Source organism: Apus apus, chromosome 16 (assembly GCF_020740795.1).
Source record: "Apus apus isolate bApuApu2 chromosome 16, bApuApu2.pri.cur, whole genome shotgun sequence".
Lineage (NCBI taxonomy): Eukaryota > Metazoa > Chordata > Aves > Apodiformes > Apodidae > Apus > Apus apus.
In genome coordinates, this window is record NC_067297.1 from 12,679,846 (window position 1) to 12,706,737 (window position 26,892).

The 26,892-nt window shown below is 47.7% G+C and overlaps 2 protein-coding genes and 1 long non-coding RNA gene across 8 annotated transcripts; 1 reads left to right on the plus strand and 2 right to left on the minus strand.

Annotated features, from left to right (window-relative positions):
* Positions 1–283: 283 nt before the first annotated feature.
* On the minus strand, positions 284–6,291 carry LOC127391321 (uncharacterized). 2 transcript variants are annotated; one of them, XR_007891029.1, is made up of 4 exons: positions 5,661–6,291; positions 4,646–4,785; positions 2,086–2,166; positions 284–1,002 (listed from the first exon to the last, which is right to left on the minus strand). It is a non-coding gene; the product is annotated as an uncharacterized LOC127391321 (long non-coding RNA). The 2 variants fall into 2 exon arrangements; XR_007891028.1 differs by having other exon boundaries at positions 284–2,166.
* A 36-nt stretch (positions 6,292–6,327) lies between these two features.
* TCTN1 (tectonic family member 1) lies at positions 6,328–20,860 on the plus strand. 4 transcript variants are annotated; one of them, XM_051633934.1, is made up of 15 exons: positions 6,328–6,554; positions 8,075–8,195; positions 10,057–10,187; positions 10,822–10,988; positions 11,354–11,441; positions 12,312–12,421; positions 15,162–15,182; positions 15,594–15,719; positions 16,648–16,773; positions 17,164–17,246; positions 17,593–17,733; positions 18,028–18,184; positions 19,182–19,307; positions 19,647–19,791; positions 20,129–20,860. In XM_051633934.1, exons 1-14 carry the CDS (start codon positions 6,389–6,391, stop codon positions 19,788–19,790), a joined length of 1,707 nt encoding a protein of 568 aa, XP_051489894.1. In that variant the 5' UTR covers positions 6,328–6,388; the 3' UTR covers position 19,791; positions 20,129–20,860. The 4 variants fall into 4 exon arrangements, with proteins under 4 accessions (XP_051489894.1, XP_051489895.1, XP_051489897.1 ...); XM_051633935.1 differs by having other exon boundaries at positions 20,132–20,860; XM_051633937.1 differs by having other exon boundaries at positions 20,442–20,860.
* HVCN1 (hydrogen voltage gated channel 1) lies at positions 20,859–26,705 on the minus strand. Of its 2 annotated transcripts, XM_051633939.1 has the most exons (6): positions 26,640–26,705; positions 24,993–25,231; positions 24,372–24,476; positions 23,751–23,982; positions 21,533–21,645; positions 20,859–21,202 (listed from the first exon to the last, which is right to left on the minus strand). In XM_051633939.1, the coding sequence occupies exons 2-6, from the start codon at positions 25,194–25,196 to the stop codon at positions 21,137–21,139; spliced, it is 720 nt and encodes a 239-aa protein (XP_051489899.1). In that variant the 5' UTR covers positions 25,197–25,231; positions 26,640–26,705; the 3' UTR covers positions 20,859–21,136. The 2 variants fall into 2 exon arrangements, with proteins under 2 accessions (XP_051489899.1, XP_051489898.1); XM_051633938.1 differs by lacking the exon at positions 26,640–26,705 and having other exon boundaries at positions 24,993–26,107.
* Between the last annotated feature and the right edge of the window lie 187 nt (positions 26,706–26,892).

Here is a 26,892-nt window from a genome sequence, read left to right on the forward strand (position 1 = left end):
CGAGCCAGCGGGCGGGCGGCGGGGTCGGCCCCGCCCCTCCCGCAGCGCGCAGGCGCAACAGCCGGCGGCCGCCCCCATTGGCTGCCCGCCGCGCCTCATTTGCATGTTGCGGGACAATAACAGCCGGCGGCTCCCGGCAGCCCCCGCGGCGCGGCCGGCGCGGCCTCCCCCGCCGCTCCCGCCAGCGGGGCCGGACCCCGCGGGGCCGGGACACGGACAGGGACAGGGACAGGGACAGGGACAGGGACAGGGACAGGGACAGGGGCAGGGACACGGACACGGACACGGACAGGGTTCCCCGGCTCGCTCCCCTTTTACCTGTAATTATTCCCATTAGGTTTTCAACACCGGCGCTGCGCCTAACCCAGATACTTGCCCTCCACGCCCCTATCCCGCATGTCTGGCGTGCTCCGCATAACTTGAAGGGACTCGGCGGCCGTTTGTACTTTCTGGCTATTAAGGACGGTTATCTGAGTCACACCGGACAAAAATTTATTTTTAAAGGCCAGCTCCTCCTGTTTTCCCCAGCGGGTGCAGGTCGGGACAGAGCCAGCTCGCTGCAGCCAGTGATGTTTGGTTTCTGTGGAAACCCATCAAGGTCTGGAGCGTTGATCCATTTTGGGTGAGGGACACTGGGATGCTAAACAAAACCCTCCCGAGAAGGCCACACGATGCAATCACCACACAACACCCACTAAAACCAATTCCAGGGGAGCACTAGATGCAAACAAGCCAGCTTGCAGGTGTGTGTGTCCCTGGACAACTTCAAACACATCAACAACTTCAAGGCATCAACGCTTGAAAATAAAGACCCACCATTAAAAAAAAACAAGAGCAAAAAAACTTATCTTTTGCAGCTTCCTCATCTGTTCCACCCGTGGGTGTGTAAAATGGCTCATCCCTTTGGAAGCTCCCAGCAGGTAGCTCTGCACAACCTGCACAAATTCATGTAATGCCTCCGCATAACGTGCACGTAAGGAGGCTGCTGCTGAGTTACAGAACCTGAGATATGTAAATAACAAAACAATAGATGGGTGTAAGTAATGCAGGGGCAGGTGTGAAGCCTGAACCCCAAGCTGAGTGCAGGGAAAGGAAAAGCTGTGTGGCATCCTCCACCAACCCAGCCCATGGGGAACATCACTGAGGCACGTCATTGTAATTGCGTGAAGAGGTGGCAGGCATTTCACCTGCTGGGTATCTTCACAGGGACAATATTCCTCCCCTTCAAACTGCCAAAGGCTTAAGCAATGGATGAAAATTTTCTGCCTAAAGCTGGAATTATATCCAAAGTTATTAAAAAAAAACATTAAAAATTATTTTGCCCTTTGGAATGCAGAGAAGGAGGCTGCAGGGAACACAGAGAGCAGCCCAGGCCCAGCCCTGGTGAATTGGGAAACTGCCACACAGCCAAATTCACCAGCATGCAGGAGATAAGGGTGTGCTGCTGCCAAGGCCTGTCAGGGTGTGTGAGATGACAAACAGCACTTGCAGGATGGCTTTCCAGAGCAGCAAACCAAATGCTGCTGCCTCACCCTGTCCCATCCCTCTAGCACGAAAGGGAAGCAAATATTTCCAGAGTAACCCCCCCCTGCCTGAGGCATTTTTTCCCTCCCCTCACTCTCATTCTTCCTCCTTCTTGTCCAGGTCCCTTCTAGGTTAAGTCCAGCCTGGCCTAACACCTTCTTCTTCAACACAGGAGTTTTCAATACTGTCTGTGGTGCCAGGGAGCCCTGAGGCAGCTCTGCTCAGGCAGGTGTTCTGTCCTGTGCCGACTGTGTGTGCAGTGCTTCTCAACCTGGGATCCCCCCTCACGCTTCCCACTGGACCTGAGTTCTCCAGGCCTCATCACAGCGTGTTTCCCAGAGCTAGATGGGATGCTGCTCCATAGAGCTTTGCCAATCAGCCATGGCTCGCAGATTGAGAAACTCTCTGTGAGCACAAGTCTGTCAAACACTTGGCAGAGCCTGATGTACTTTGATAAGGGGTCCCAAGCCATGAGCAGTTCACACTCCCTCCATTCCTGGTCACCCATCCAGGTTTGTCCTGACAGCCAAGGAAAACAACATAATTTACATAACTAGTAACCTTTGCTGGAATCCTCCACTCCTGCACGATGACGCAGATGAAAAATTGCTACAGCTTTTCATTCAGAGGATCCCTCAGCTTCTGTGAGAGAAAGAACGACCATTTTAAATGAAATCAGACAGAATTGGCTTTCCCCACTGCTCAGTGTCCGTCCTGATAGATCTCCCTGTAGACCCCTCCCAGTACATGCCCTGCTGTCTCACTCACTATTACTTTTGTACCCTGAGGGTCGATATCCTGCCAAGCAACACTTGTTTAAAATTCTCGAATGCGCAAATTTGGCACAAAAACTGGGGCAAAGGGCATCCCCCTGGTTACTGCAGCTGGGTGGAATCTTCCCACCTCAAAGTCCACGATCCGTTTACATCAGCTCATTTAAGCTGCAAAACAAAATGAACCCTTCTTGCTAGGCTTGCTCAGGCAGCCTAACAGATGCAACAGGGAGCGCTACGCAGAAGTGCTGCACAACGGGATCAACTCTCGAAGGCACCAGCAGATTTTCAGCTTGTGCTAAGACTGATTCACTTGTAGCTGACGTCAGTCCTCCCTCCCAACTATCTTGGCCTTGGGATTGGAGCATGATAGATATCACCTGTAATGCCATCTGCTGTACAGAGGCAGCCCAGGCCTCTCACTATTTATTTAAGGGCTAATGTTGTGCGAGACCAGAATGCAGTTTATTTGACTTTGTTTTGACTCTAATTAAAAATGCCTGTCCACTTGGATTTTTAAAGTCATCTGTCATAGAGTAAACCCAGTGTTTGCCTTGAAAAGACCAAGAAGCTCAGGCAGCACAGTTAGAATCAAAGAGAAAACTAATGGGAGAAGGACAATGACAGCAGACTGCTCCACATGAAATAGTCAAGAGAAGAGTCAGAGGATCAACATCTCAGAATGGGGGGCCAGGACCTCCCAAACCCCTTTGGTCTGTGAAATCCTGGAGACCTGATTTGTGTATCAGCTTCTCCATAAAATACAAACTGTTGTAGTTTAACAGGGGCTGTGATGTTTGGTCAACGGTACAACTGGAGTGGCATCAAGCTGAAAACATATATTTAGATCAAGCAACACACATCCAAACCTCTTTCCCTTTAGGATCTTCTCCTAATTTTAAAAGTTTACAGTAACAGGAATTATACCACCTCCTAGAGAAGCTAGCTGACTGGAGTAGTTCTTTTGACCATTTTTTTGTTACGAAAAACTTCTTAGCATCAAAACCTGAGTCAGTTCAAAGCCTTGGATATGGTGTGTTCAGAAAGAACATCACCTCTTCAGCCAAGAAGCAGCTTTAACACCTCATCCACCATCATTTAGAAGACTGTGGTTATTACACTTATTCTACTCAGAGTTAGTTTAAATGTCCAAAATAGAATTAAACTGTTTAATCAAAATTATATGTGCCTGTGTGCAGTATTTCTGTTCTTGTCTTGCTGCAGAGCAGGATGTTGACTTTACCAGTTACTCACTTAGAATTGCACCTTTGTAGCTAAGTTTAGGACAGAAATTGGAGCACTGTTCTGAAAACCCTGGTGTCTTTTGTTTTGAGGAGCAGCAATAATTTCAGATGTGTGAAACTAATTAAATTATTTAAATCTAAAGTAATTTTTAAAAGGTAAAAGTTACATAGTAAGGCTGGATGAGAGAAACTGAAATATAAGTGAGTGCTTTTTGCTTAGTCTTGACATTTCATTAAGACATATGTATTAATTTTATTTGTGTTTGTAATCAGTCACTTCCCCTGGTGTTACTGTTCTTGAGGGAAGTTAATCCTGCAATGCTGGATTGCAAATGCCACACTATAAAGCCTAAATGAAAATCAAAATCTTGCTGCTTAAAATATTATTAAAACAGCAATATAGTCAATCCCTAAACATGTTTTTTAATAGGGAGCAACCTACTGCCTCTTAAACTGCTTGAATTTTAATTTTATTGGACTTCCCACATGAGGCTCACTGCACCCTTTTTAATTATTAATCAACTCATGTTGGAAGGATAAATTAAAAACTCTGTGATGGAGAACATGCATTATTTATTAATGTCCTGATCTTGTCCTACACACTGTGGAGTTTGTTCTTTGGAACCTGTTTCAGAAGCCTAATACAGGTGTGTTTTCTGATGGTGGGATTTTTCCGGTGTTTTTTCTTATACTTGGCTTTTCTCCTCTCCAGATGACAAAGGTTGGGCTTTTTTTCCCAATTTTCTTTACGTTTCTTTCTGCAGGAACTTTACTTTCTGCAGCCTGTCTGTGTGTGCATATTTCTGGAGAGGCTTCATGACTTTACTGAACTATCACATCCTACGGTTAAGAAATTCCAAGTTAGCAATTTAAACATTAATAAAGAAGAAACTGAAGTGACAGAACATCTACATTTGTTCTATTCTTTTATAGCAAGTATTGGGGAAGAGGTGAGGTAAAATGTTGGTCTGAGCAAAGCCTAACTTACTTCTGAAAAGAAAGAAAAGGTCACGAGAAAAACAGATTAATTACATTAATATTTTGCTACTGAACAGCTGCACAGTTCTGTTCTATTTCAATTGTAGATGCAGGAAGAAATAATACCTCCTTATTCATCCAGCTCCTGCCCACATGCATTCAGGGTGCAATCTGTGCTTGGAAACAGCTCACAACAGATTTCAGCAAGGCTTGGTTTCCATCTAGGAGTCTGGTCCCCTGTGCACCATCAGCTTTGCAAAGTAATCCTGGATGCAAAAAGAATGTATTAAATTATATCTTCCCTTGAGCATTGTCAACAGCCCTTTTTACTGATTTTAAATGCATCGGAAATGTGTAAGTTAACGAGTAGGGGTGTTCAATATTAATTATCTCATCTGATGACACTGCAGTTGAACAAGGGATACAGAATACAACCGATTATAAACAATCAACAGCACCACTCTCCATCCAAGCCCACAAATTCCAAGTCTGCAGGACTTTCAGGTAGGAGAAACATCTTCATCCTTATTAACTGTCAGGTAGGAAAACAAGTCTCCTCTACTTAGAGGACTGCTCCTTGCCTGAGGCCTCCTCCCTGAAGCTGCAGGACTTCCAGCTCCAGTGGCTGCCAACAAGTCCTGGGGTGATTACTGCACCCTGTGCCTACCTGCAGGGCCACAGACACTGGAGTTTTCAGACTAGGGCACCAACACTTGTCCTGAACCTACTCAGGCACATATTCTCCTGTATGGCTGCAGCCAGACCTGGCACAGCCTTAGTGAGAAGCAAAAAGGAGGGGTCGTGTGATCCCAATTTTACAGCCACTTTTCAAAATGGCAGCGTTGTTGAGGTTACTGTTGTTCTTCAAGCCTGAAGAAAACCCCCAACACATTTTATCATCATTTAGAAGACGTTATTGAAAGGAAATGCAGCAGTGTTCCCAGCTGTATCAAACTAATCTCAGAAACATCAAAGAAACAAAGAGACTGAACAGTTCTTCTTCTCTAAGGAAGGAGGCAAATACAGAACTTGTATGCTATAGTGGTTTTAACAGAAGGAATGCAGAAGGGAGACCCAGGCCAGACTACTCTGTCTGAGACACACGAGGTCTGAGGCACCACGCAGCACACTGGATTCTCACCTTCACGTCACCGTGTCTGTAGAAGAATGTGGTCTTTCCAAGGGGAGGATGGCTCCAGGATTTTGCCACACAACACAGAGCTATTTCAAACCCATCCTGAGTTACCAGCCCTTTGGTACCATCAAAGGACCTTGGTAGCCTTCCACGGCGTGAGGCAGCCCGGGGGCTGCCTTGCACAACTCATCACCACCTTCGTCAATAACTGGCTCTTGTGCAACAGGTGAGTGCCAAGAAGCAGCCAGGCTGGTGTGCACACTTGGGAATTATTTCACTTCTCAGCCTAAGCTGGAACAGGCCTCTTCTCTCCAGAGAGTAACGGCAGGATGAGAGGAAACGGCCTGAAGCTGAAGGGGAGGTTTAGACTAGATATTAGGAAGGATTTATTTACCGACAAACAGGCTGGACGCTGGAACAGGCTGCCCAGGGAGGTGGAGCAGTCACATCCCTGAAGTGTTTAAAAGAAATACCGCGCTCAGCACCGTGACTTCAGCGCTGAACAGGCAGATGAGCTTATGGCAGGTGGATTTAGGTTACGGCTGGACTGCAAGGCCCCTTCCAGCGGGACGGTTCCCTCCTTGGCAGCCTCACGCACCGCTGCTGCTCGGCCCTGGGGCTGCGGGCCCCGCGACCCGCCCGCCCCTTCCCCTGCTGCCCGCCCCTTCCCCTGCTGCCCGCCCCGTCCCGCCCCGCCCCGGAACGCGCCGTTGCGGGGCCCGGCAGCGGCCGCCATGGCGGGGCCGCCGGCGCTCGGGGCCCTGCTCTTCCTGCTGCTGCCGCCGCCGCTCTGGGCAGCGGGGCCGAACGCGGAGCCCGCGGACAGCGCTGCGGGACCCGCGGCCCCCCCGGACCCCCGCGCTGCGCGGCCCCGCCGCGGGCCGGCCCCGCTCACGGACGGTGGGTGCCCGGTGCGGCGGGGCGTGCGGGGCAGGACGGCGGGTGCCGGGCTGAGGGAAGCTCCGCTCACGGCATCTTTTCTTCCGGGTCTCCCGCGATCGCGGCGCCCTCACAGCCCGGTTCCGTCTCGCGGGGCAGCCGCCCGGCGCTGGGACCGGCCTCGCCCGGGGGATTCACCGGGCGGGCCCCGGGAGCGCTCGGGCGCCGGGCACGGGGAGCCCCGCACGTGGAGCCGGGCACGGGGAGCCCCGCGCGCTCCCGCCCGCCCCGGGGGTCCCGCCCGCCCCGGGGCGGCTCCCAGCTCGTCCCCCGGGGCACGGACACACCGCCGGGCTCTGCCAACACGGGGCACACCTCTCTCGCTGCGGGATCGGGAGGTGTTTCCCGCCGCCCGCTGGTTGGCAGGGATGCTTTTCATTTCCCAGCGTTGTCGCCGTTCCTCCAGCTTCCCTAAAGTACTTGCCAAATAAAACACGTCCCGCAGCTTAACTCCCCAGGGAAAACAGAATTAAACCCCAGAGCTCAGAGACACAACCTTGCAATCTAACCACCCGTGTTTGGACTGCCCTGGTTTACGAGGTGAGCCAAGGATTCCAGTGCTAAACGCAGCCAGCAGAACAGTCAGAACTTCACAGATTCCAGGAAATACCTGGATACTGTTCAGATGGTCAGAGAGCACCCAGGAAGCTGTGGAGAAATGGGCAACAGTCAAGTTGAAATAAGAGAAACACCAGTTAAATGAACAGTCATTCTCAGAATGTCCTCCCTACAGAGTGCTGGTCTTAACTTTCTGCATTCTCTGCTCTTCTTAAGCTTAGATTTATTCCAGAACAGCAACTCTCCTGAACAGTTCAGTGCAGTAACACCTGCTCTTTGTACTTATAAACTTGAAAACCTAAGAATGTTTTCAGAAGTTACCAAATAAAGGTTAAGGAGACAGTTTGCAGTGTTGCTGGCAATTCCTTCCTGTACTATTCCAATATTTCTCACAGGATCCCAAGACAGAAAAAAGAGTTTCAAAGGAGTCAACTATGGTTACGTTGCCACATCAGGAAAATATATTACTGGGAGTTGGGACACGTTCAATACTTGTAAACATCTCACTGCTCTATCAATGTTTTGGGTTGGGTTTTTCTCCCCCAATAAGCTGAAACAAGCAGACAAGCACACCTTTGTATCTCTTTTTTCTCTTTCCCCCCCCTCCCCCCCAGTAGGCTGAGTGTATTTTTGTACCTTCAAAACTCCTCTGAACTCAAGTGTATTTTTTATTTCACAGGGAACACACCATCAGATTTTATGCCCTTGGTTTTGTTATTGTGTTCCCAATAGATTTGCTAAGTAGCAGAAAAGATGGGTTTTTAAAAGGGCTTTAAACAGGGAAAAAAAAAAGAGCATGTGAATTTGGGTACAGACTTTTGACCATTGTCAGAAATAAGACAGGGTGAAAAATGAGAGTGTCAGGGAACATGCTGCAGTGTGGGAAGTTCTGATTGTCATTCTAATGTACCTCTCTCCTGCAGTGGCCAAGCTGTGTGTGTGTGACCTGTTGGTGGCACAGTGTGATGTGAACTGCTGCTGTGACCCCGACTGCAGCACAGCCGAGTTCAGCCTCTTCACTACATGTTCAGTCCCTGTTGTCACGTAAGTGGATCCAGAGCTGCATGACAGAGAAAATCCTGCTTTATTTGCTGCCTGTGTCCTCTCCTTACCAATTCCTAACCCATCTCCCCCCACCATCCCAGCTCCTCCCTGCCATTTCACCAGCCCTTCCTGCACTAGGCCTGTAAACTTTTGATCCCAACCAGCTAGAACAGCAAAGTTCCCATTCTCTTATTCCCCTTTTTTAAAACTCACACTCCTTGTTTTTCTCCTCTTTCCTTGTGCTACTGTCTTTGGGTGCTTAGGTGGTGATGACTTCTGTTGGGGAAATCATAGTTTGGGTTGGAAGGGACTTCAGACATCATCCAGATCCAGCCCCCTGCAGTGACAGGAACCACTAATCAGGTTGCTGAGAGCCCCATCCAACCTGCCCTTGCATTTTTAGCCTTGCATCAGTGTGATGCATTGTCTGGGAGTTAAGCAAGCTGATACCATGGGACCACCTGGCACCTCCTTAGGTCATAAGCAATTTATCAGTAACCTCATTCATTGGGGTTTATATCAGCTAGAAACTTGATCAATTCAGGCCTTAATGAAGTAGCTTTAGCATCATTCTGGCCCCACTTCTACAAGTCAGTGTCCCAACCTGCTGCCTCCCTGCCAGGCTGTCCCTTTACAAACAGCAACTTGTAACCTTATATCAACAGAGTCGTGCCAGTAGCTGTTCCTTTACTATTTACAGTTTATCAGAAAACACCTTCACCCCATTTCACCTTCCCACTAAGGAATTAAGAAAGCTCACTTCAAAATTGTCATGTAAAAAAAAATAAATCATCTCTGTGTGACTTCTCAGAACACTATGTACAGCTCCTCAACCCACCTTCTGTAGAAATTGTGCCAATCTGAACAGTGGGCTTTATTCTTGGTGCTTTGAAAATGGAATTAGCAATCATCCCAGACTGTGGTTTCTTACTGTTCTTGCACACAATGACTACTGCTACCCACTTACACCCTACTTACATACATCAGAAAGGTCTAATCAGCCTTCCTGAGTCACAGCTTAATTGTCTCAGGTCATTATTCTTTGTCAACTAGAAATGCATAAAATGAAGTTGTGTTTCTTTCTCCAAATTCTTGTGCAAAACATTCATTTTGCATGAAAATCCATGGGATTTCCAATGGCTGCAATTAGTATGAATATCATTATTTACATAATTATTTGCATAATTGTGTTAGTTACTGAAAGGCTGATCCCAAGGAAGAGGCTGTGTAGTCTCTGACAGAGCAGAAAAAGAGTGATTTAATGATGTCAACCCCCGAGGGGTTATTCCACCTCCCTATTTCTCCCTCTGACATTTCTTTGAAGTGCATCTCAATCAGGATTTTTTTCGTGGTACCCCCCCCCCAAAGTGAATATTACCCCAATATTCAGGAATCTGAGCTCTTTTCTGGCCCACATGCCATCAGCTACCATGAAGGTCACTCTTCCCACTTGTGCTGTGTAAATACAAGTGCTCCTGAGCTGCACCTGGCCTGTGGTGCACCCTGTTTCTGGTGTCTCACACCACCTGGATCCCATCCAACTTCTTATTTTAGCTCTAACATTATTAGTCAGGCTCTTCCCTTCCCCCTCATCTGTCTCTTAGCTTTCTTCATCTTGCTGCTCACACTGCTTCCTCTGCTAGATAAAAATACATTGGAGAATTCTCTATTATTAATTACTAAGCACCCAGTATAAAACAACACAGGCTTCCCAAGGAGGCACAATTGCTGTACAAACTGTGCTAAAAAGAGTAACCTCTTTCATTCTTTTTCAATGCTGTCTCAGTACATGAAAAGAACTTGAAAATGTGGTCAGTACTGACTTATAGTGGATCACTGAGTTTATTATTTTTGTTTGCAGGGGTGACAGCCACCTGTGTAGTCAGAAAGCTGCTGTATATTCACTTGATGTTGAAGCAAATCCACCAGAGAGGATATTTGAACTAACTGACCAAGTCAATCCCAGTATTTTCTGCATTCATGCTACAAACTGTAAGGAGGGTTTTTACCAATTTTAGGTTTTTTTTTTAATAAACTCTTTAGGTACCAAAAACAAAAATTAAAAGAAACTAAACCTGTCAGAAAACTGATTGTTCTGTGTTCTCAGTCCTGATGCTGCAATCCTCTCACTTGTGAAACTCTGGAATTAAAACATCTCTAACTCTTAGTCTTCTGTGTGGAAAAAAATCCTGTTTATTGCCTTTTTTTTTTTAATAACTTTATGTCCAGCTTTGAAGTGACTTGTAGTGAAGTAGGAAATGATCAATGTTGTGTTCTCAGTTTAATTCTGACTGTGCAATAGTCATCTCAGTACTTGTCAATTAGTGTCTAGAGTTTCCATGCTCTGTCTTTGTTTTGGAACATGTGTTAGAACCATGATTTTGAAAGCAAGGGGTTTACCTCTGAAATTTTAAGTTTGGGCTTTCATGGATCTGGGTGAAATGACCAATTAAAGCACTGCCCAGGTTTTCTCTTAGGAAAAAAAACAAGAAAAGCTTTTCTTAAAGAAAAGCTGTGTTGGTATTTTTCTCTCACCGAGTTTTTAACAACTCCAGGAGGAAAAATTGTTACTAAATACTCTCTCTATTCTCCTAAAAGTTGTGTTGTTCTTAAAATGTTTGGACAGATGACCAAGCACTCTCCTTCAGTTCCCCTGAAATGCCTACTGCTGAAAATTTTGATCAGTTGCTTGAGCAGTTTGGAAGTGCTGCTTTCAGTGCTGAGCCCGACACCTGGAACATGGACCCAGATGCTCAACATCCTGCTGATGCAAATGAAACTTACAGATATGAGGTAAATCATTATCTGATGCAATTGGTATTAGATTATTTCATAAAAGAAGGGAGCATTGTTTGCAGCTGCTTTTCAAATTAAAAAAAAAAAGTGCAGTTCTTGTGGAAAAGGCAAACTTGAATTTGGTCTTTACATACAGAAATGTAAAAATGAGACGTGGTTTGTGTTAGCTTACTTAAAAAGTGAACTGGATTTTTAAAGATCTTTCAAAAAATAAGAACTGCTGCACAAAGTAGCATACACTGAGTATGTAGTGGAAATCAAGTACTACTTTTCTTCAGGTTTATTGTTACTAAAAATGCTCCAAAACTTTCCATGGACTGAAACACACCTGTGTGCTTGAATAGTCTTGTTTTCTTTGGCAGTTTGGTGTTCCTGTGCAGACAGTGGATGCATTTCTAAGACTGCCCAGTCCTGTTGTCACCTCTTGGTGCTCAGATGTGAATCCTGCAGGTTGGAAATTGCATTTGAATTCCAGTTTATTTGCTTTAGAGTGTTTTGCCTGTCCTGAGCTTAGTCAATCAATAAATTGGCACAGACTTGAATGTAAATTCAGATAAAGATGCAGAACAAGTATTTTTCTAACAGCTTCTGTTTCTCTGGGTTTTTTTTTTAGACATAGATTGGAAGTTGTGTTGCATCTATAGTAAAAGTTAGATATGTAAACATTTGAGAGTCTTGTTAATGAGTCATTTATCCAACAATAAAATATCCTATTTGGCATAATTGATTTAATAAAATAGCACAAGGGTGACACCATGAGGGAAGAGGGTATTACACAGAGCAAGACGTAACTGGGCAACCTCTGTGAGATGTTCCTTTGGTACAAAGAGCTTCTTTTCACAGCCTGGATGCAACGCAAGTCAGGCTTGAGCTCTACATTTTAACCTTTCGCACAGTTTCCTGAAAATCTGCAGAGGGGGAGGGGAAAAAAAAGCCCAACTAAAGCCACAGCCACAACCAAAACCCAGCATTTTCCAGACCCACTGTTGTTACTATGTTATCATAACAATCATGGTAATAACCACAGCAAAATGTCTCTTGGGAAAGAAAAAAAACATAATCTTAAGAGATCTCAAAAGATGAAGTAATAAATCGTCTGGTTTTTATTGAGCCTCTCTTGTTAAGAAGCAATATTTTGTCTGCTGGCATCTTTGGAGGATCTGAGGAAGCTCATTCTTTATATCTCACATCAAACCTGCTCTGCAATGGGAATGATGTTACCCTTCACTTTTGCTTGAGGTTCTTGCATTGTTTTGTGTTTGTGCTTTTCATAATTACCCTTTTAATTTCCTTCAGCAGTGCTTTGTGACTCTTTTCCAGCATTTTTAGTAAACCAGGCTACAAAATGCACAAGGTCAGTAAGTGTGGAGACGTGTGGCAGCATCCAAGCAGTGAGTATGGGCTTCTACATCAACTCCAGCATTTTAGCAGTAAGTATGATTTGAAACATGTAGCATATTATCTATTACTGATCTTTTTGCATCTCCAGAATTAAGTCGCTTCTATTGACTAAAGGGTACAGTGTTTGATTTGGATTTTTTAAATTGAGAGTTGGGAGGGGGGGAAAAAAACAACTCCCCATGCAACAGGCTTTTGTACAGAAAGCCTCTGGAAGCGTTTTTGTTTCAGTCTTTGGTCACAGCAGCACTGACTGTTCTCTGCTTAGCCAACAAAATAACAGTCTCGAAGACAGCAGCTTGTGGCCCTGAGCTAGTGCTTCCTGCAGGGGCAGCAGTTCCTGCTTTTGTGCACGTTCAAGCTTTTCCAAAAGTCTGTTCCCAGAGTGCACAATTCTAAGAAATCTGAGCTTTAAAGAGCTGGCAAACCTTTGTACTTTAAAAAAGAACCTGTAAGGTGGAATCCTCTGCACAGACACCTTCTTACAAGCCTCAGTTTTCAACAGTGAGGTATTGCACACACCTCAAAGAACATGACCTTTTACCCCACTGAGAGTGGGTTGGTTTGTAACCACTCTACTACCAAATCCTCTCTGGCGTTAGTTTGCAAAGCTAAGCTTACTTTTTCATTCCTTTTTTGAACTGGAGAATGATCTCTATTGTGTGAATAAACACCCCAAACAGATAGAAGACAAAAAAACCCATACATTTAAAATTGAAACTGAAATGCATCATGTCTTACCCTGAGAGCTCCTGCCAGAAGCTGAAGGCCACCAAGAAACAGCATCCTCTCCACCATCAACAAGTTTTTAATTTATGTGATTATTTAAATTAATTTAATTAGTACTCCATGGTGAGTCACTGCTTAAAGACCCTTTCCAGTCTCCTCACAGAGCCCAAAGCTATCAGCAGGAAAGAAAAGCCCACTAAATAGGTAACATTCTCCCAGCTGGGACCATTCTCCTGATGGCTGAGGACCTAATTGAAATCAGCAAAGGGTTGCTCACAGGTGTCACCTCTGGAACATCCTCCTGTGGAAGAGGTGAAGAAAACTCTACCATGGAGGGCTTTGAGTGTTCTCATGTGCACCCAAACCTGGAACTCCTGGTGGCGGCAAAACCAGAAAGAGAAAGCACACCTCAGGACAGGCTCAAGCAGCTGGATGTTTCTGGATGAAAAGATTAATTCCCTTCCCCACCAGAGCGGCAAGGAACGTGTCACCCACCTGCTGCTTGCAGATTCCTCAGCTGGGGAGAGGTCAGATTTCTGTCCAAAGTACATTGGACGTTCAGGCAGGATCCGAGGCAAGATCTGGAGAAGGTGGAGCAGGTGCTAGGGAGGGTCTGTGGGAAGCTCTCCTTCCTGAAGGGAGTTGAAGATGGGATGTGACAAGAGAAAAGTGGCTTGGTACTGGGGACAGGGTGAGGACAGGGCAGAGGAGGGAGCCCTTCCAGTGCCAGCAGGTGGAGCTGCCGGCAGAAGAAATGACAGAACACATCAGGAAGGCTTGCTGGGAGCAAACTGGGACAGCAGGTCCGGCAGGAAAACCCATCATGGTGAGTCCAGCTTGAGTGCTGTGAAAGTCTTGGGAATCGGTGCAGTTCATCTCTGCTCTCCAGCCTGGGGCACTGGGGGTGCCTGGCACCCCCTGCCAGGGTACTCTACATCTGCAATGCTTCACACCGTGGTCACAAACAGAATCTGAGGAGCTGTGATCATTCCCCTGCCCCAGTTAGAAAAATCAGCCTTCCCTGAAGGGTGAACTGAAGCTTCACAAGCACTTTTGTTCACACAGCTGGTTCTGATGGCTGAGCTGTGCCTCAGGTGTTGATACAAATATGTGACTTTACCTGCACCACCTTCAGGTCTCCAGCTCATAGGGAGGTGGCCTCTGCTGTGAGGTTAGATGAGCAGACTGCTCTCTGGATCCTGACATCATTCTGCAGAACTTGTTTCACGGTCAGAGCCCAAGTTTTTGTCCCTTCCCAAAGATATGAATCGAACACTCGTTGGGAAGTCACAAAAATAAATCTTTTGACAAAATGGAGCTCTCTGTGAATATGTTGCAGGCCTGACTGGTGGCCCCAGGCTGACATTTCTGCCTTGCCATGAAAAGTTGGTGGAGATGTTCTAGTGGGGCAGTTGTGCACATCCACTTGCTGTGTAACTGCTTCTGTTTAGAGACTTTGAAACTATGGACCCATCACCCTCGGAGTGGGACAACAAAACCTCTTCGGTTCTTCTGGTGGGAGCAGCCTGGCAGTTGTATTAAGCCTCCCTCAGCTGCCAGTGGTGACAAGAGGTTTTGCCCAGCTCTGCGGCACCAACAATGTTCTCAGACGCCCTCAATAGGTCAAACGATGCACAGTAACAGCCCCACCAAGCTGAGCTGCCCTCCTGCTCCAAGTCAACTTGTCAGTGGTTGCAAACAGGGTGTGCAGGGGAAACACGAGTCACCTGCTCCTTGCTGAACACCCTGGATAGTTACCGGGAAAAGCCTGATGGAAAACTGATGGAAGTCACCAAGAGATTTTCCAGTTACTGGCAGGCGAAGAAGAGGCTTGGAGTGGGAGATTTTGCCCCCCAGCCACAAACACCAGTTACTTTCACAGTGGGAACTGCAGTGCCCATCCAATGACTTCCACCACGTAAAAGTTAATGTAAAGATAATGAGTTAAATAGGCAAAGCCATTAAGCCTTAATTGCTTAACTGCTACTTGTAATGGGTCACACCTTTGCTATGATTTGAATTTGTTCTTTTATTCCCCTCTAGGTGCCCAAATCAAGTCAGATGGTGAGTATCCTTCTAACTTAGTTGGAACAGCTGGGGGCAAAATTATTGGTTACAGTCAGTGAGAGTTTCTTACTGACTTAATCAGATACCTATACATTTTAAAATATTCTAATTGGCTATCAGTAATGATATTTAGCAACTCCAAGATAAAATACTATCTGAAAACATTTCAGCTGGATGCATTGCCCTCATCTAAAATTCTCTCTTTTTGAGTAATTCTCTCTAGTTACTTAAAAAATTGGAACCTTTGGTTGAACTTCAGCAATCCATCTGACATAGCAGATGCTCAGGGGATTATTGACTCCTGTCTCTGTAGAAAATAACCCAGGAGGGTCACAAATATGATAATACAGAAAAAAAAAAATAATAATGATACCCAAGATTCAGAAATGACAAGAATTTGTTTTTCAGGTGAATGTTACTGTCCAGTCTGTGATTGTCCAGTCCCTGAATGGAACACAGACTTTACTTAATGGGAGTGATGTCCTCAGGCTCCCTAGGATTTTGGATGAACTGTGCATAAATGTAGTTTTTAGGGTAAGTACAACAGTTCTTTTCCTCCTCACACTAGCTGGAAACCACGTGTGCATCAAATAATTTCTGGTTCACCAGTTACAAAGATGTGAGAAAGGCCTTGCAAGGTGCCATCTCCAGAGCAGACATGTCAGGAGGAACACTGGCTTTGGGATGAGAGAGAGTGTTTTGCAACAAAATAATAATTATATGCAGCATAACATGGAGACAGGATGAAATCCTTTTCTATTGTTACTGAGTTTAGAATCTACACTATGGTTGGAAGGAGGTGACTTCAGGTACAGGAAAGCACAGTGCAGCTCAGCTCATCTTTTCATCTGAAATGGATGAACATTGGGCTTCTGCTCACAGGAGGTTTATCAAGGAGTTGGTTTTTAAGAGGCTCTAACCCTAGATCCGTTTCTGACCACTGCTAATTGGTGGCTTGGTTTGGTAACATCCTTCATATGTAAATCTGCTGATGTGGCTACTTGGTGTCACCTTTTTGTCTGTCAGATCAGACCACAGCTTTTTTTTTTTTTTTCCTCTTCTTGAAACTCTCTCCCTCTGCAGCCAGGAAATGAGTGACAAACTAGAACAAATAGGCAGTATTTCCAACCCATGTGTCTTAATTTGTAGGAGAATTTAGATCAGAAGGGACAGTGTCTGGTCAGTCCCAAGTACCAGGGCTTGTAGAAGCCTCTCCTACCTCAGATATCAAGGCAGGTCTTTGTCTTTTTAATGCCCAGACATTGTAGAATGCCCAGCCACCTATTTCAGTTCCTCTTACTTTCTGGGCTCTTATCTCAGCTGAGGATTTGGTAGATACATGTGGTTGTGTTTCCCAAGCCAGGAAGCAAGAAACCAGTACTTACCTAGTTTTAAATTCCTTTTTTTCTAGTTTGGTACTCTTATGTATTTGTACTTAATATCTAAAATGTTTCATTTCCAGGTGAGTTATCACATTACATACACAGACACTGGAGAAATAATAGAAGCAGCTGCTGCTTTTGTCTTGGGAGCAATTAACAAAGAAGCACTTTCAATCCAGCAGAGCTTTGAGATCAGCTTTACCCAGGTGACTGCTGGAGATGTTATGGATGACTTGTTGAAAGACATTTAATTACAAAACTTATTAAACTTGAATCAGAACAGTTGTTGGGAAGCAAGGTAAAGTGTAACTTGCCCTGGCTAGACAAATGAGGCAACATTTCAGAACTGGGCAATGAAGGTCTCCAGAGTCTGCTTTTTTCACATTTAGAAGAGTCATGTCATGTAGAACTGCCTCCAGTGAAAGGAAAGCCTGCCCCAGGGTTAGATTACTATTGTAATTTTACAGAGCAGCCTTCCTGCTACCACTGTTCCTAAATAATCCTAATAATCATCATCATCCTAAAATAAGTGAAATATTTGTTTTCCAGCCATTCCAGTACAGGGTAAGAACTGATACCGTATGTCTGCATTGCAGGTGGATACAACACCAGTCCCTCTCAGTGGTAATCCTGGCTATGTTGTTGGACTGCCCATAAGAGCAGGCTTCAGGCCCCAAGGATATCCTTTCCCTGGTGAAATGTTGTTTGCAGCACTTGTTCTGCTCCATCTTCACAAACACTTTCTAGGATGGACACCTACAAAATGTATCTATCCTTTAACAAAAGCAAAACTGCTTTTTGGGCTGTTTAAAAAGGAGCAAATGACTCAGTCCTGACTGCCATCTCCTGGGACTCCTCAGTGAGGTAGATTTAGACCTCCTCTGTTTGCTCCACTGCTGCTTCACAGGGTCAGAGGAATCTTGAGCTATTAGAGCATTTTCAGATACATTTCAAGGATACGATTAAGGATTCTTTTTCTTCATGATACACACCAAGTACTGAATTTCCCTTTAACTGTGTCTTACATCTGGCATCATTCAGAACACCAACAAATACAATCAACTCACCATTCTGCAGAGTACATCCAACCAGGACTGTCTGGCAGCACAGGGGGCCAGAACCCCAATATTATTTGGTTATAACATGATATCAGGCTGCAAGTTACGGTAAGAGGACATGGGGGCGGGAGGTGTTTAATTTAGTGCTCTTAACCCTCTGAAATCCCTTTCCATTAGAATCTTATCAGGTCCCAGCATATTTATACAGCTGAAGGAGTATTGGGAATGGAGTATTTAAATATTAAAAAACATTTAATTAAGAATGGTCTTTCTCTTTAAGAGATTGTGTACATGAGCAGTTGTAGCCAGAAGGCTTGAACGGTGCACGAGGGCAAGAAATTATTCCTGTGCCAAACCAAGGGGTTTTGCTTTATCTTTTTTCTTTTCTCTTTTTTCTGGAAGAATTACTGCAGCTATGAAATGCCAGCCCTTGACTCAGACCCTCCTGGATGTACTGAAGGGGCAAAGCTTTCCTGAATATGTGGCCTCGTTTGGAAATTCTCAAGCCCAGGATGTGCTGGACTGGGTGCCAATAACTCACCTCTTCACTTCAGAACAGGTGAAAGTTACACCACTGCTACCACTCCCTTCACTCTGACTGTCCTCTGTCCTGATCTGCACCTGTGCTGCAGAAGCAGCTTAGGTTTCTCAGACCTGTGGGGGGGAGGGGAAAAAAAAAAAAAGGCAAAAACAAGCTGAGGGAAAATCCTGCTGGAACATTCACAAATGCTGAGTTTCACACTCTTGCTGTAGAGGACAGGGTTTACTTTTAATCAAGCTGATATCCAGGCACCTCAGTTCTGGATCAGGACAAGGTGTGAGGCACAGAATGAGCTGTAGCCACAGCTGGGAGTCTTGCTCTTCAGATGGGATGAAGCACAAGAGGTCAGGTTAAAAGGCTGAAGCAGCAGAATCAGTGTTTCTCCTTGGGGCTCTTAGGCCAGGCTAGATAGCAAGGATCCTCTAAAGCACAGAAACAGTGACTTCAGTGACCCATAAAGTAAATTTATTCTTAATATCTTCTGTTCTAGCCCTTTTCCTCATGAGGCAGCACAACCCCTGCTCTTGGTGGCTTTGGCACGTGCCAAATTACACCAACCCCCCGTGACAGCTTCTCATGCTTTTGCAACCAAACAGTGAATTATTTCTGCAAACAGAAACCTGACAGTTCAAGAAGGAAGGCCTACAAACATTTAAGATGGTTAATTCAAAATTCTGCCCTGGCAAACTGAAGGATTTCCTACAATCCCAGCTGAAATCAGTTGTCCTGCTAAAAAGAGCCAGCTCAGCACTATCACAAAGAGTCCAAGTCCTGCCCTGCTCAGTTAGGACAGTCCTGCCTGCAGTGGTGACAGAGCTGGTTTGTCACCTCTAGAGACACTGCAGGGACAGTGCTGTGCCAGGGCTGCAGGTGCCTGCACAGACAGGGCAGAGTTGCTCTGGAAACCCCCTGCAATGAGCTTCCTGGGGACACTCTGCCAGGATAATCAGATGAATAATTAATGTGTTTGCTTCTGTACCAGTCAGACATTGAGGGAGTTTGTAACACTTTTCAGAGCTCATGCCAAATACCAGTATCCCTTGAAATAGAAGTGAAGTGGACTAAATATGGATCCCTGGTCAATCCCCAAGCCAGGATAGTGAACGTTACAGCAACAATCACTACCACCCCATTGAAGCAGGTATGTAATTAAATTACAGGGTTTAAGGTGAAAGGAATTACTTGTTTTGCTTAGGTATCAGCTGTGCAAGTGACCCAGTTAATCTCTTTATCTAAGGGTAGCACTTCATACTAGAGTGTATTGCACCCAACAGCTTCTGCTCCAACTCAAACACAACTGCAGGCTGCTTGCCAAAACACGCTGCAATAAAAACCTACACAGCTTTCATGAACAGAAATGTGGGACTCTATATGAAAAAAAAACCCAACCAAACAACAAATAACAGCTACAAATCTAACCCAGTCCAAACAAAGCAGTTGTACAAAGACTGAAGCTAATGACCATTTCATTTCATTGCAGCTTCCCTCAGGAAGAGAGAGGATTATCCCTGTAACAAGTTCTGTTGTTTTCACTGATATTTCCTTACCTGCAGAGCCAGGCTACAAAGCCTGGCCCACATTTAATGTCAAGTTACCCTTTGATTTTTTCTTTCCTTTTGTCTAAGGTAAGTATGCATAAAAAAAAAAAGACCATATTTCTGATTTTTAGTCTGTTTCCTAAAGAAGCAGGGTCCAGGCTGTCACTGGGATGGGCCCAGTTTCTTCTCAGTCTTAGACACTGGGTTAAAATTAGCCAAGAGGGAGGGTGGGAGCCCTTGGGAGGGTTCTCAGAAGCTTTAGAGCTGAAAAAGCCCCACATGAAGTGGGAAGCCAAATTGTTAATTCAAGTAACCATGTGCTATTAGATAAGGCCTCTGCTTTCTCTATTTTCATAGATGAATAAGCCACATGTTTCTATTTTTCCCAGACCACTAATTAATTACCTTGCTTTTAAAATCCAAGCAGTGAAGTTATGATTTCAGAGCAGCTCAATGACCCTTCCAGCTGACTCTGGCTCAAAGCAGTTGGAGACACCAGCTACAGCCAACACCTTTCAGAATTGCCACTCACTGAATCTTAACTCTTCAACTATAAACCAGTCTCACCACAGGGACCTTCTAGTACCTGAAGAAGTTCACATTGTGTTCAAACACCAGCTTGGTCCTTTTAAATGTGCTTTCTAATGGCTCTTTTGGAGTCTGACTGTTCCAAACAGTCCACTCACCTACATCTTGTTCTTACATATTCTGATTCTTTTAATGTGGTGATTTTTGAGCCCAGTGAGCTGAGAAAAAACCCATAAAATGGAAGAAGAGAGAAGGCAGAGTCAGAGCTCAGACCTGCTGTTGAGAACAAAGGCCTCACCTGATGTCAGATGGCACGTGTCTCCCTCCACGTTGGTGCTGATTTGATTGTCAACTAAAGGAGTGGTGTGTTGGTATTTTTGAAACTAATGTTATATAAATAACAAAGTGGCCCGAGGGGCAACAGAAATGAGGAAACTACCAACAATGGGAAAAGAATGGTTGGCAAAGAAGAGATGGACTAGGCATGAAGAGTTGGCTCCTAGGAAAAGAAAATTCCCTGGATTCTTATCATTTGCACTGCAAGTTTCTACAAGATGCTGCAAACAAAAGAACATGATCACAGGAAACCTCAGTTACTTAAAATAAATGGTACATTTGTGGCTGTGTAGCATGTAAAGATGTGTCTTTATTAAATTACTTTGCAGTTTCAACTGTACAAGGAGGTCTTATGAAATCACTGCTTACAGGGAGCACCTGTGATTCACTCCCCAGTGAAACTGTTTGCAATCCCAAGATCTAATCAAAGAGTGGCCAAATAGAAAATGTTTATAGACAACACTATACAAGAGAAAGCAGAGAGACAGGAAAACCTTTCAGGTCAAGCTGGTAGGTTTCAACACTGCACTCTCCTGGGCAGACTCCCCCACTTCAGAAAACTGGCCTCCTATTTTTGCTCGCTGACGAGTCCGTGCTGCTTTAGTATCTTGTTAAGCCTCTCAATTTCTTGCTCCTGTTGAAGACAAAAGTCTAATCATGAATACAGCTCTTACCTTAAAACAGTTTCCCAGGTTCCCACAGATCTTCCCAGCTGCTGAAATCTGTCTCATGCTGCAGTAAAGCAGGACAAGCTGGCTCCAGTAAGTAGGACAGGGGCAGTCATGCCTGGGCAGCAGGCAGCTAAGGGAAGCACGGGCAGGGCAGGCAGGGCTGTGGTTCTTCAGCCCAGCTGACCCCACAGCTTTCTGGTGAGGAAACCAAGCTGACAACAACCTTGCAAAATGGATCCCAGGCCAGCTTGTCCAGTAGGTAAACCTTGTTTCAGTGAAAAGTGTTTTCTTACCTTCTCTACACAGCTGTGTTGCAGTTGTTCAACCTTTGTTGCCAGCTGCAGGTTTGCTTGCTTCAGCTTGGACACTTGTTGTTCAGAGCGGGTCTTCACTGATAAAATGATTCCTGAGAAACAATCCACAGTGGATTTGTTGTGCAGTGTAAACCAGCCACAAGCAGGAAGTTAACACAGTACACAGGGTCTGTACTCAAGGAGTTGAACATGTTCCTCTCCAGCTCCACTTCTCTTGTCTTCAAACCACCCTTCTCAAGTGCTTTTCTTAACAAGGAGGGTTCTAAATGATCCACCCCAGGGATTCAGATACCAGTGCTCTGCTAGGAAGAGGCAGTCTGGCCTTGGAGCTGGATTAATCACTCAGAATGTCACTCAAATCCTGAATTTGAATTTCCTCCCTCAGCAGAGACGGGGGGGGGGCGGGGAGGGAGCAGGGGGGCAACTGGCAGCTTTGTGGTCCTGAGGGGCTGCAGTTTTACCTGGTTTCATGCCTGGAGAGCCTTGCTCTAACAGCAGTGCACAGCACAGCCTGGGCACAAGGCTCACATCCCGTGTCCCCTGCCCTGGGGCAGATGGCTCTGGCCAGTAGAAGGGGACATGACACATCACTGGGGCCTCAAGGCTTTGGCTTCTCCTTGCCTGGCTGCAGGGAGGACACACAGTTTCTCATGACAGCAGAGGTGTCACTTCTCTACTGAAAAACTGTTACGTTATTCCATGTGAACTCAGCCCCCGCAGTAAAGACATTTTCTTCCCACCCTTTTCCAAGAAGGGGAGAAAAGAAAAAGCTCATTAAGAGCATCAAGAACATCATGTTCTTCCCACCCAGCAGAGCTCTCCCCCAGCTGCTGGCAGACCAGCGTGCCCAAGGCAGGCAGCGAGGTGGGCCATCCTGGTAGCACCCCAGGCAGCAGGTCTGGGCTTCCTTGCTCTGCAGACTAAGCAGCAATGCTGCCTGTTGGCATGGAGGTCACCAAGCAGCCCCACCTGCCTGGGAGCGGGTCCCTATCCAGGTACAGCGAGCGGGGCACCGAGCCCGGCGCCTCCGCCTCAACACACACAACACCCAGAGCCTTCCGGGGGCAGGTTTGCTTTGTCCCCTCTCTTGCTCCAAGCAGGCTGGCATGGCAAGGAGCAAGGGGAAAACCAGGAGCAGCCAAGGGGAAGATGTACTTGTAAAACAGTTTTTCTGCTGTAAAATGGTGTGCTAAGAGACACTGAGGTCCCCGTGGCTCACGCAGTCCCACGCCGAGCTGGTTTCTCTGACTTTCACTCCAAAACAAAAGAGCTGTGAGCTACTTTCACATCCTCCCTCTTCCCAGCTGGGATCAGGCACATTCTCCCCATCCAAAGGGCAGTGGGGGGGGCTGCAGGTGATGGGCTCAGCCCCAGCCATCCCTCCCTAAGGATCCTGGCAGCTGCCCGGGGCACCCACCCAACTGCACCTGTGGGCACAGCACTGGGGCTGAGGTCTCATGCAGGAATTGGGGATCATCTCATTGCTGCACGTCTTGAATCCCAAAACCTTTTCCCAGAGAAGGAATAAAAATGTTTCCAGCTGCAGTTGTTTCGGAAGTGTCTGAATTTACATCTAGTTGCAGCAATTTACAATTACAACAGCAGAGTCAGCAAAGTCTAATCTGGGGACATCTTATGTTCCTCATTTGATGGTAAACCCCTTGAACCCAAGCGAGAAAGATCCAGAGTGAGATCAGGATGTTACCTGCAGCAACCCTGGAGGGGTTGATGAAGTCACAGCAGAACATCAGAGCAGTAAAACCTCCCCTGCTATAGAAGCAGATTCAGGAAGGCTGGGATTTATCCTGACCCCCTGTCAGAGTGTGGCCAGAAGGATCATGGGGGGCAAACTGAAGCCATGAGCCACCCCCTCCAGGAGAAAGGGATGCAAGAATAGATTATGGGTTGTTTTCAGGGGAACATGCCATTGTTGCTGTGCTAGAGCTGGGCCCCCATCACCAAGGGGTCACAGATTATTGCTGCTCCAAAGAAATTACAGCCTAATTAAGGCCACACTCCAGCAGTGAAAACCATGTGGGCAAAATGTGGGTTTGCTGGGAGAGCAAGACCAAGGGATCTCACTGGTGGCTTGGAGATGGAAACAAGGATACGAGCCCAGATAACTCAGGTAAGGTGGACAAATCCAGACCACGTACCAGGGCTGGATTCCTGCATCCTGGATTCCTGGATCACCTACCATTGATGATCCTGGCCACCCGCCACAGCCGCAGCAGGATCAGGAGCCCAATAGCTTCAAACTCGTGCTCTCGGAAGATAAGGATGATATCAAGGATGAAGGACACGATGACAACGATCCCATCCAGCACTTCAAACTTGTGGTGGAAGAACTCCCAGCGGTAGACGAAGATTTTAAACCCCACCTCAACCAGGAAGATGGTTAAAATGGAAAGGGAGAGGTAGTGGAAAACCTGGGGAAAAAGACAGTGCAAGTTTAGGGCCAGGAAACCCTCCTGTGGGTATGGGAGTGAGACAGGCTGGAAAACCTCCACTGCTTGAGGGCACATCTGGTTTGGCTTTACAAGAAGGGCTGGGGACGTTTCTTCTGCCCTAAGGGACAACCAGAGCAAGCACAGCTGGGCAGTCAGTGGCTTTGGGCAAGCCAGACCAGATGAAGACAACCAGGAGAAGAGTAGCAAGAGTAATTCAGCTCTGTGAGACCTTCATCCTTGTGCCTGCAACTGCTGACTCTGCAAGGCTGAAGGTACAGATCCTGCCTGCCCAGTCATCCTATCTAGTGGGCTTTGAGCACCAATGAGAGAGAAATCATGGCTCACACTGACATTTCTTTGCAGTTTACCTTTGGGGTTATATTATATTTGTCTGGGAGGATGATTTTCAAGTCCATAAGCAATTCCCCAAGGACCAACAAGGCATCCAGGATGACCAAGCAGACAATCAGGATCTGTTGGAGAGGAAGAACCAACGTGAACCCTGTCCAGCACAGACAGATCAGCAAGAGGAGCAGACACAGCCTTCAGCTGGACATGCCCCAACGGCCCCACTCAGCTGCTCAGGTTGCACCAAGCTCTCTAACCCTAACCCAAGCTCTCTGTTGCCCCCACCCAGCACTCCCACAGCCCCTGCTTGCTGGGTTATTTCTGCAAAGTCTCACTGGTAAAAAAACCTTTGGCTCCCCACCAAACCCAGCCACTTCCCACTGCTTGATGCAAGGGGCTCTTGGGGAGCTGAAGGCAGGGGAGGGCACGTGCCTCTGGGCGCGCAGCGACGCTTGTCACCGCTCAGGAAACATCTGCGCTCACCACCCCGTTTCCCACAGGACAGGGCAGCCCAGCTCGGAGGCAGCAGCACAAGTGTCCATCAGCTCAGTGCAGCTCCCAGCCCCCCCTGTGAGCTCTGCTGTCACAGGTGCTTTTGGCCAAATCTCACCCTCTTCTCCCTTTGGCCTGGGTTTGTTCACCTGAAACCTGTGGGAGCTGAAGAGCTTTTTCATCATGTCCTGGAAGGAGACACGGCTCCTGGTGGGCTCCAGCTTGATCTCTGAATCTGGCTGCTTCTCTCCATTCTCCCCAGCATCCTCCTCCTCTTCCCATTTCTGATAGTTGTTGCTCCACTGCACAGGGTCGTCACCCACCACGGTGAAGTGCTTCAGGTACCTGGACATGGCTCTGGATCAAGCCAGCATCACCCTGCCAACGTCTGAGGGACAAGAGCAGAGTGTCACCTCCCCGCTCAGGGCTGACCAAGGATGCCAAATCCCCCTCGTTTCACCCCAACAAACATGACAAGAGCATGACACTTGGTTCAGACACGGGTGGCGTGGACCGGATCCGCTGACGGGAAATTGCTTCACGGTGCTGCTGCTTGTTTTGCATCACCTCCCACGCGTGCTGCAGAGCCCCCGCCTCCCTCCCTGGTGCTGTTTGCACCCCGTGGTGCTGCTCTACAACGAGAAACTTCCTTGTGAGGTATTTCCAAACATTTCAAGATAAAGCATCGATTACAGGAGAAAAAAAAACCCGCCAGCCCTTATCTTGCATCTCGTGATGCCAGAGGAGGCAGCTGCTGATACCCTGTTGGAAAGAGCCACTGTGTTTCTGTTAGACACCGAGGGATGGAGGTTGCCGGTTAGAAGCTGGAAGCAGGTGATTTCAACTCCTCCATGTGCTCTCCCAGGCTGCTGTGTTAGGTCTGAGACAAAGCCTCTGCTGTGCTCCCAGAGCTGTCTTCATCCCTTTGGGTGGCTGTGGCTGCAGCCTCCTCACCCTCCGGCCACACCACCAAGCTGAAGAACAGCCATAATTTTCCTTCCTCAACATCAGGGCCCCCCCTTATTTCAGCCTCTACAGACAAAATAAGCAGGTGATCCCTGCAGTTCAGCCAGGCTAGCGGGCAATCCCGCCCTCCCCTGCTCCCCAGATTCGACCTCACCCTGGGGCACCCCAGCTTCAGCCTGTCCTGTGGGTACCTCTTCGGACAACCTGGCCCGACTGCCCGGCCCACAGAGCGCTCCGAAGCCGCTCCCGCTGCCTCCCAGCAGGCAACCACCCCCCCAGCCCGGCGGGGCTCCCGCTCCATCCCTCCTTGGCCAAAGCCCAGGCCCGCGGGGGCTGCTCTCCCTCCATCCCGGCACCCGGAGGTCTCCGGGGGCAGCGGCGGGGTCTGCTCATTGCTTTGCGGGCACACGGGCTCCGGACCACCTCGTCACCCGCTGGAGGGGATGGAGGTGGCCTCACGCTGCTATCACAGTGGCGGCAGCTCCGTTCCCAGCCGCTGGTGCCCCCCGGAGAGATGCCCCGGCCATGGAGCCCCGGCCCTTGCAGCCTGGGCTCTGGGCTCGCTCGGGCCGCGGGGGCTGCAGCCGGCGGAGGGAGCGACCAGGGTCGGGGCTGTAGCGGGAGGTCCCCAAACCCCCCGTGTCCGCACCGCCGGCCCGGAGCCACCATAAGGGCTCCCCGCTCCCAGAGCCGGACGGAGCCCCCGCCCCGGGCGGGACCCCCGAGAGGAAGGACGTGGCAGCCCCGGGACGGGACGGGTCCCGCTGCGAACCCCCCGTCCCAGGCCGAGCCCCACCGCCCCCAGCCCCGCTCCCCCCGGGCCCCTGTACCGTCCCCGTGCCGGTCCCGGCTGCTCCCGCCGCCCGCAGCCTCCCCCGGCGCTGCGGGGTCCCCCGGCCCGGCCCCGCCTCCCCGCCCGGGGGCGGCCCCGCTGCCGCGGCTCGGCCCCGGCTCCCCAGCCCCACCGCGCCCAGAAAGGCTCCGAGCGGCTCCCAGAGCCCCCGAGCCGGGGTCCCCATCCCTATTCCCGGGATCCCCGCTCCGACATTCTCCGTTTTCGCAGCTTTCCACCCTCCCCGCAGT

What these genes read in the sequence shown, in the direction of transcription:
- TCTN1 (XM_051633934.1), top strand. Translation starts at nt 6,389, where the DNA reads ATGGCGGGGCCGCCGGCGCTCGGGGCCCTGCTCTTCCTGCTGCTGCCG. An exon ending in TGTTCAGTCCCTGTTGTCAC is followed by an intron (nt 8,196 to 10,056) that starts GTAAGTGGATCC and finishes TTTTGTTTGCAG; the next exon opens with GGGTGACAGCCACCTGTGTA. An exon ending in ACCTCTTCACTTCAGAACAG is followed by an intron (nt 18,185 to 19,181) that starts GTGAAAGTTACA and finishes AACACTTTTCAG; the next exon opens with AGCTCATGCCAAATACCAGT.
- HVCN1 (XM_051633939.1), bottom strand. Translation starts at nt 25,196, where the DNA reads ATGTCCAGGTACCTGAAGCACTTCACCGTGGTGGGTGACGACCCTGTG. An exon ending in AATATAATATAACCCCAAAG is followed by an intron (nt 23,983 to 24,371) that starts GTAAACTGCAAA and finishes CTTTTTCCCCAG; the next exon opens with GTTTTCCACTACCTCTCCCT. An exon ending in GGTGGCCAGGATCATCAATG is followed by an intron (nt 21,646 to 23,750) that starts GTAGGTGATCCA and finishes ATTGTTTCTCAG; the next exon opens with GAATCATTTTATCAGTGAAG.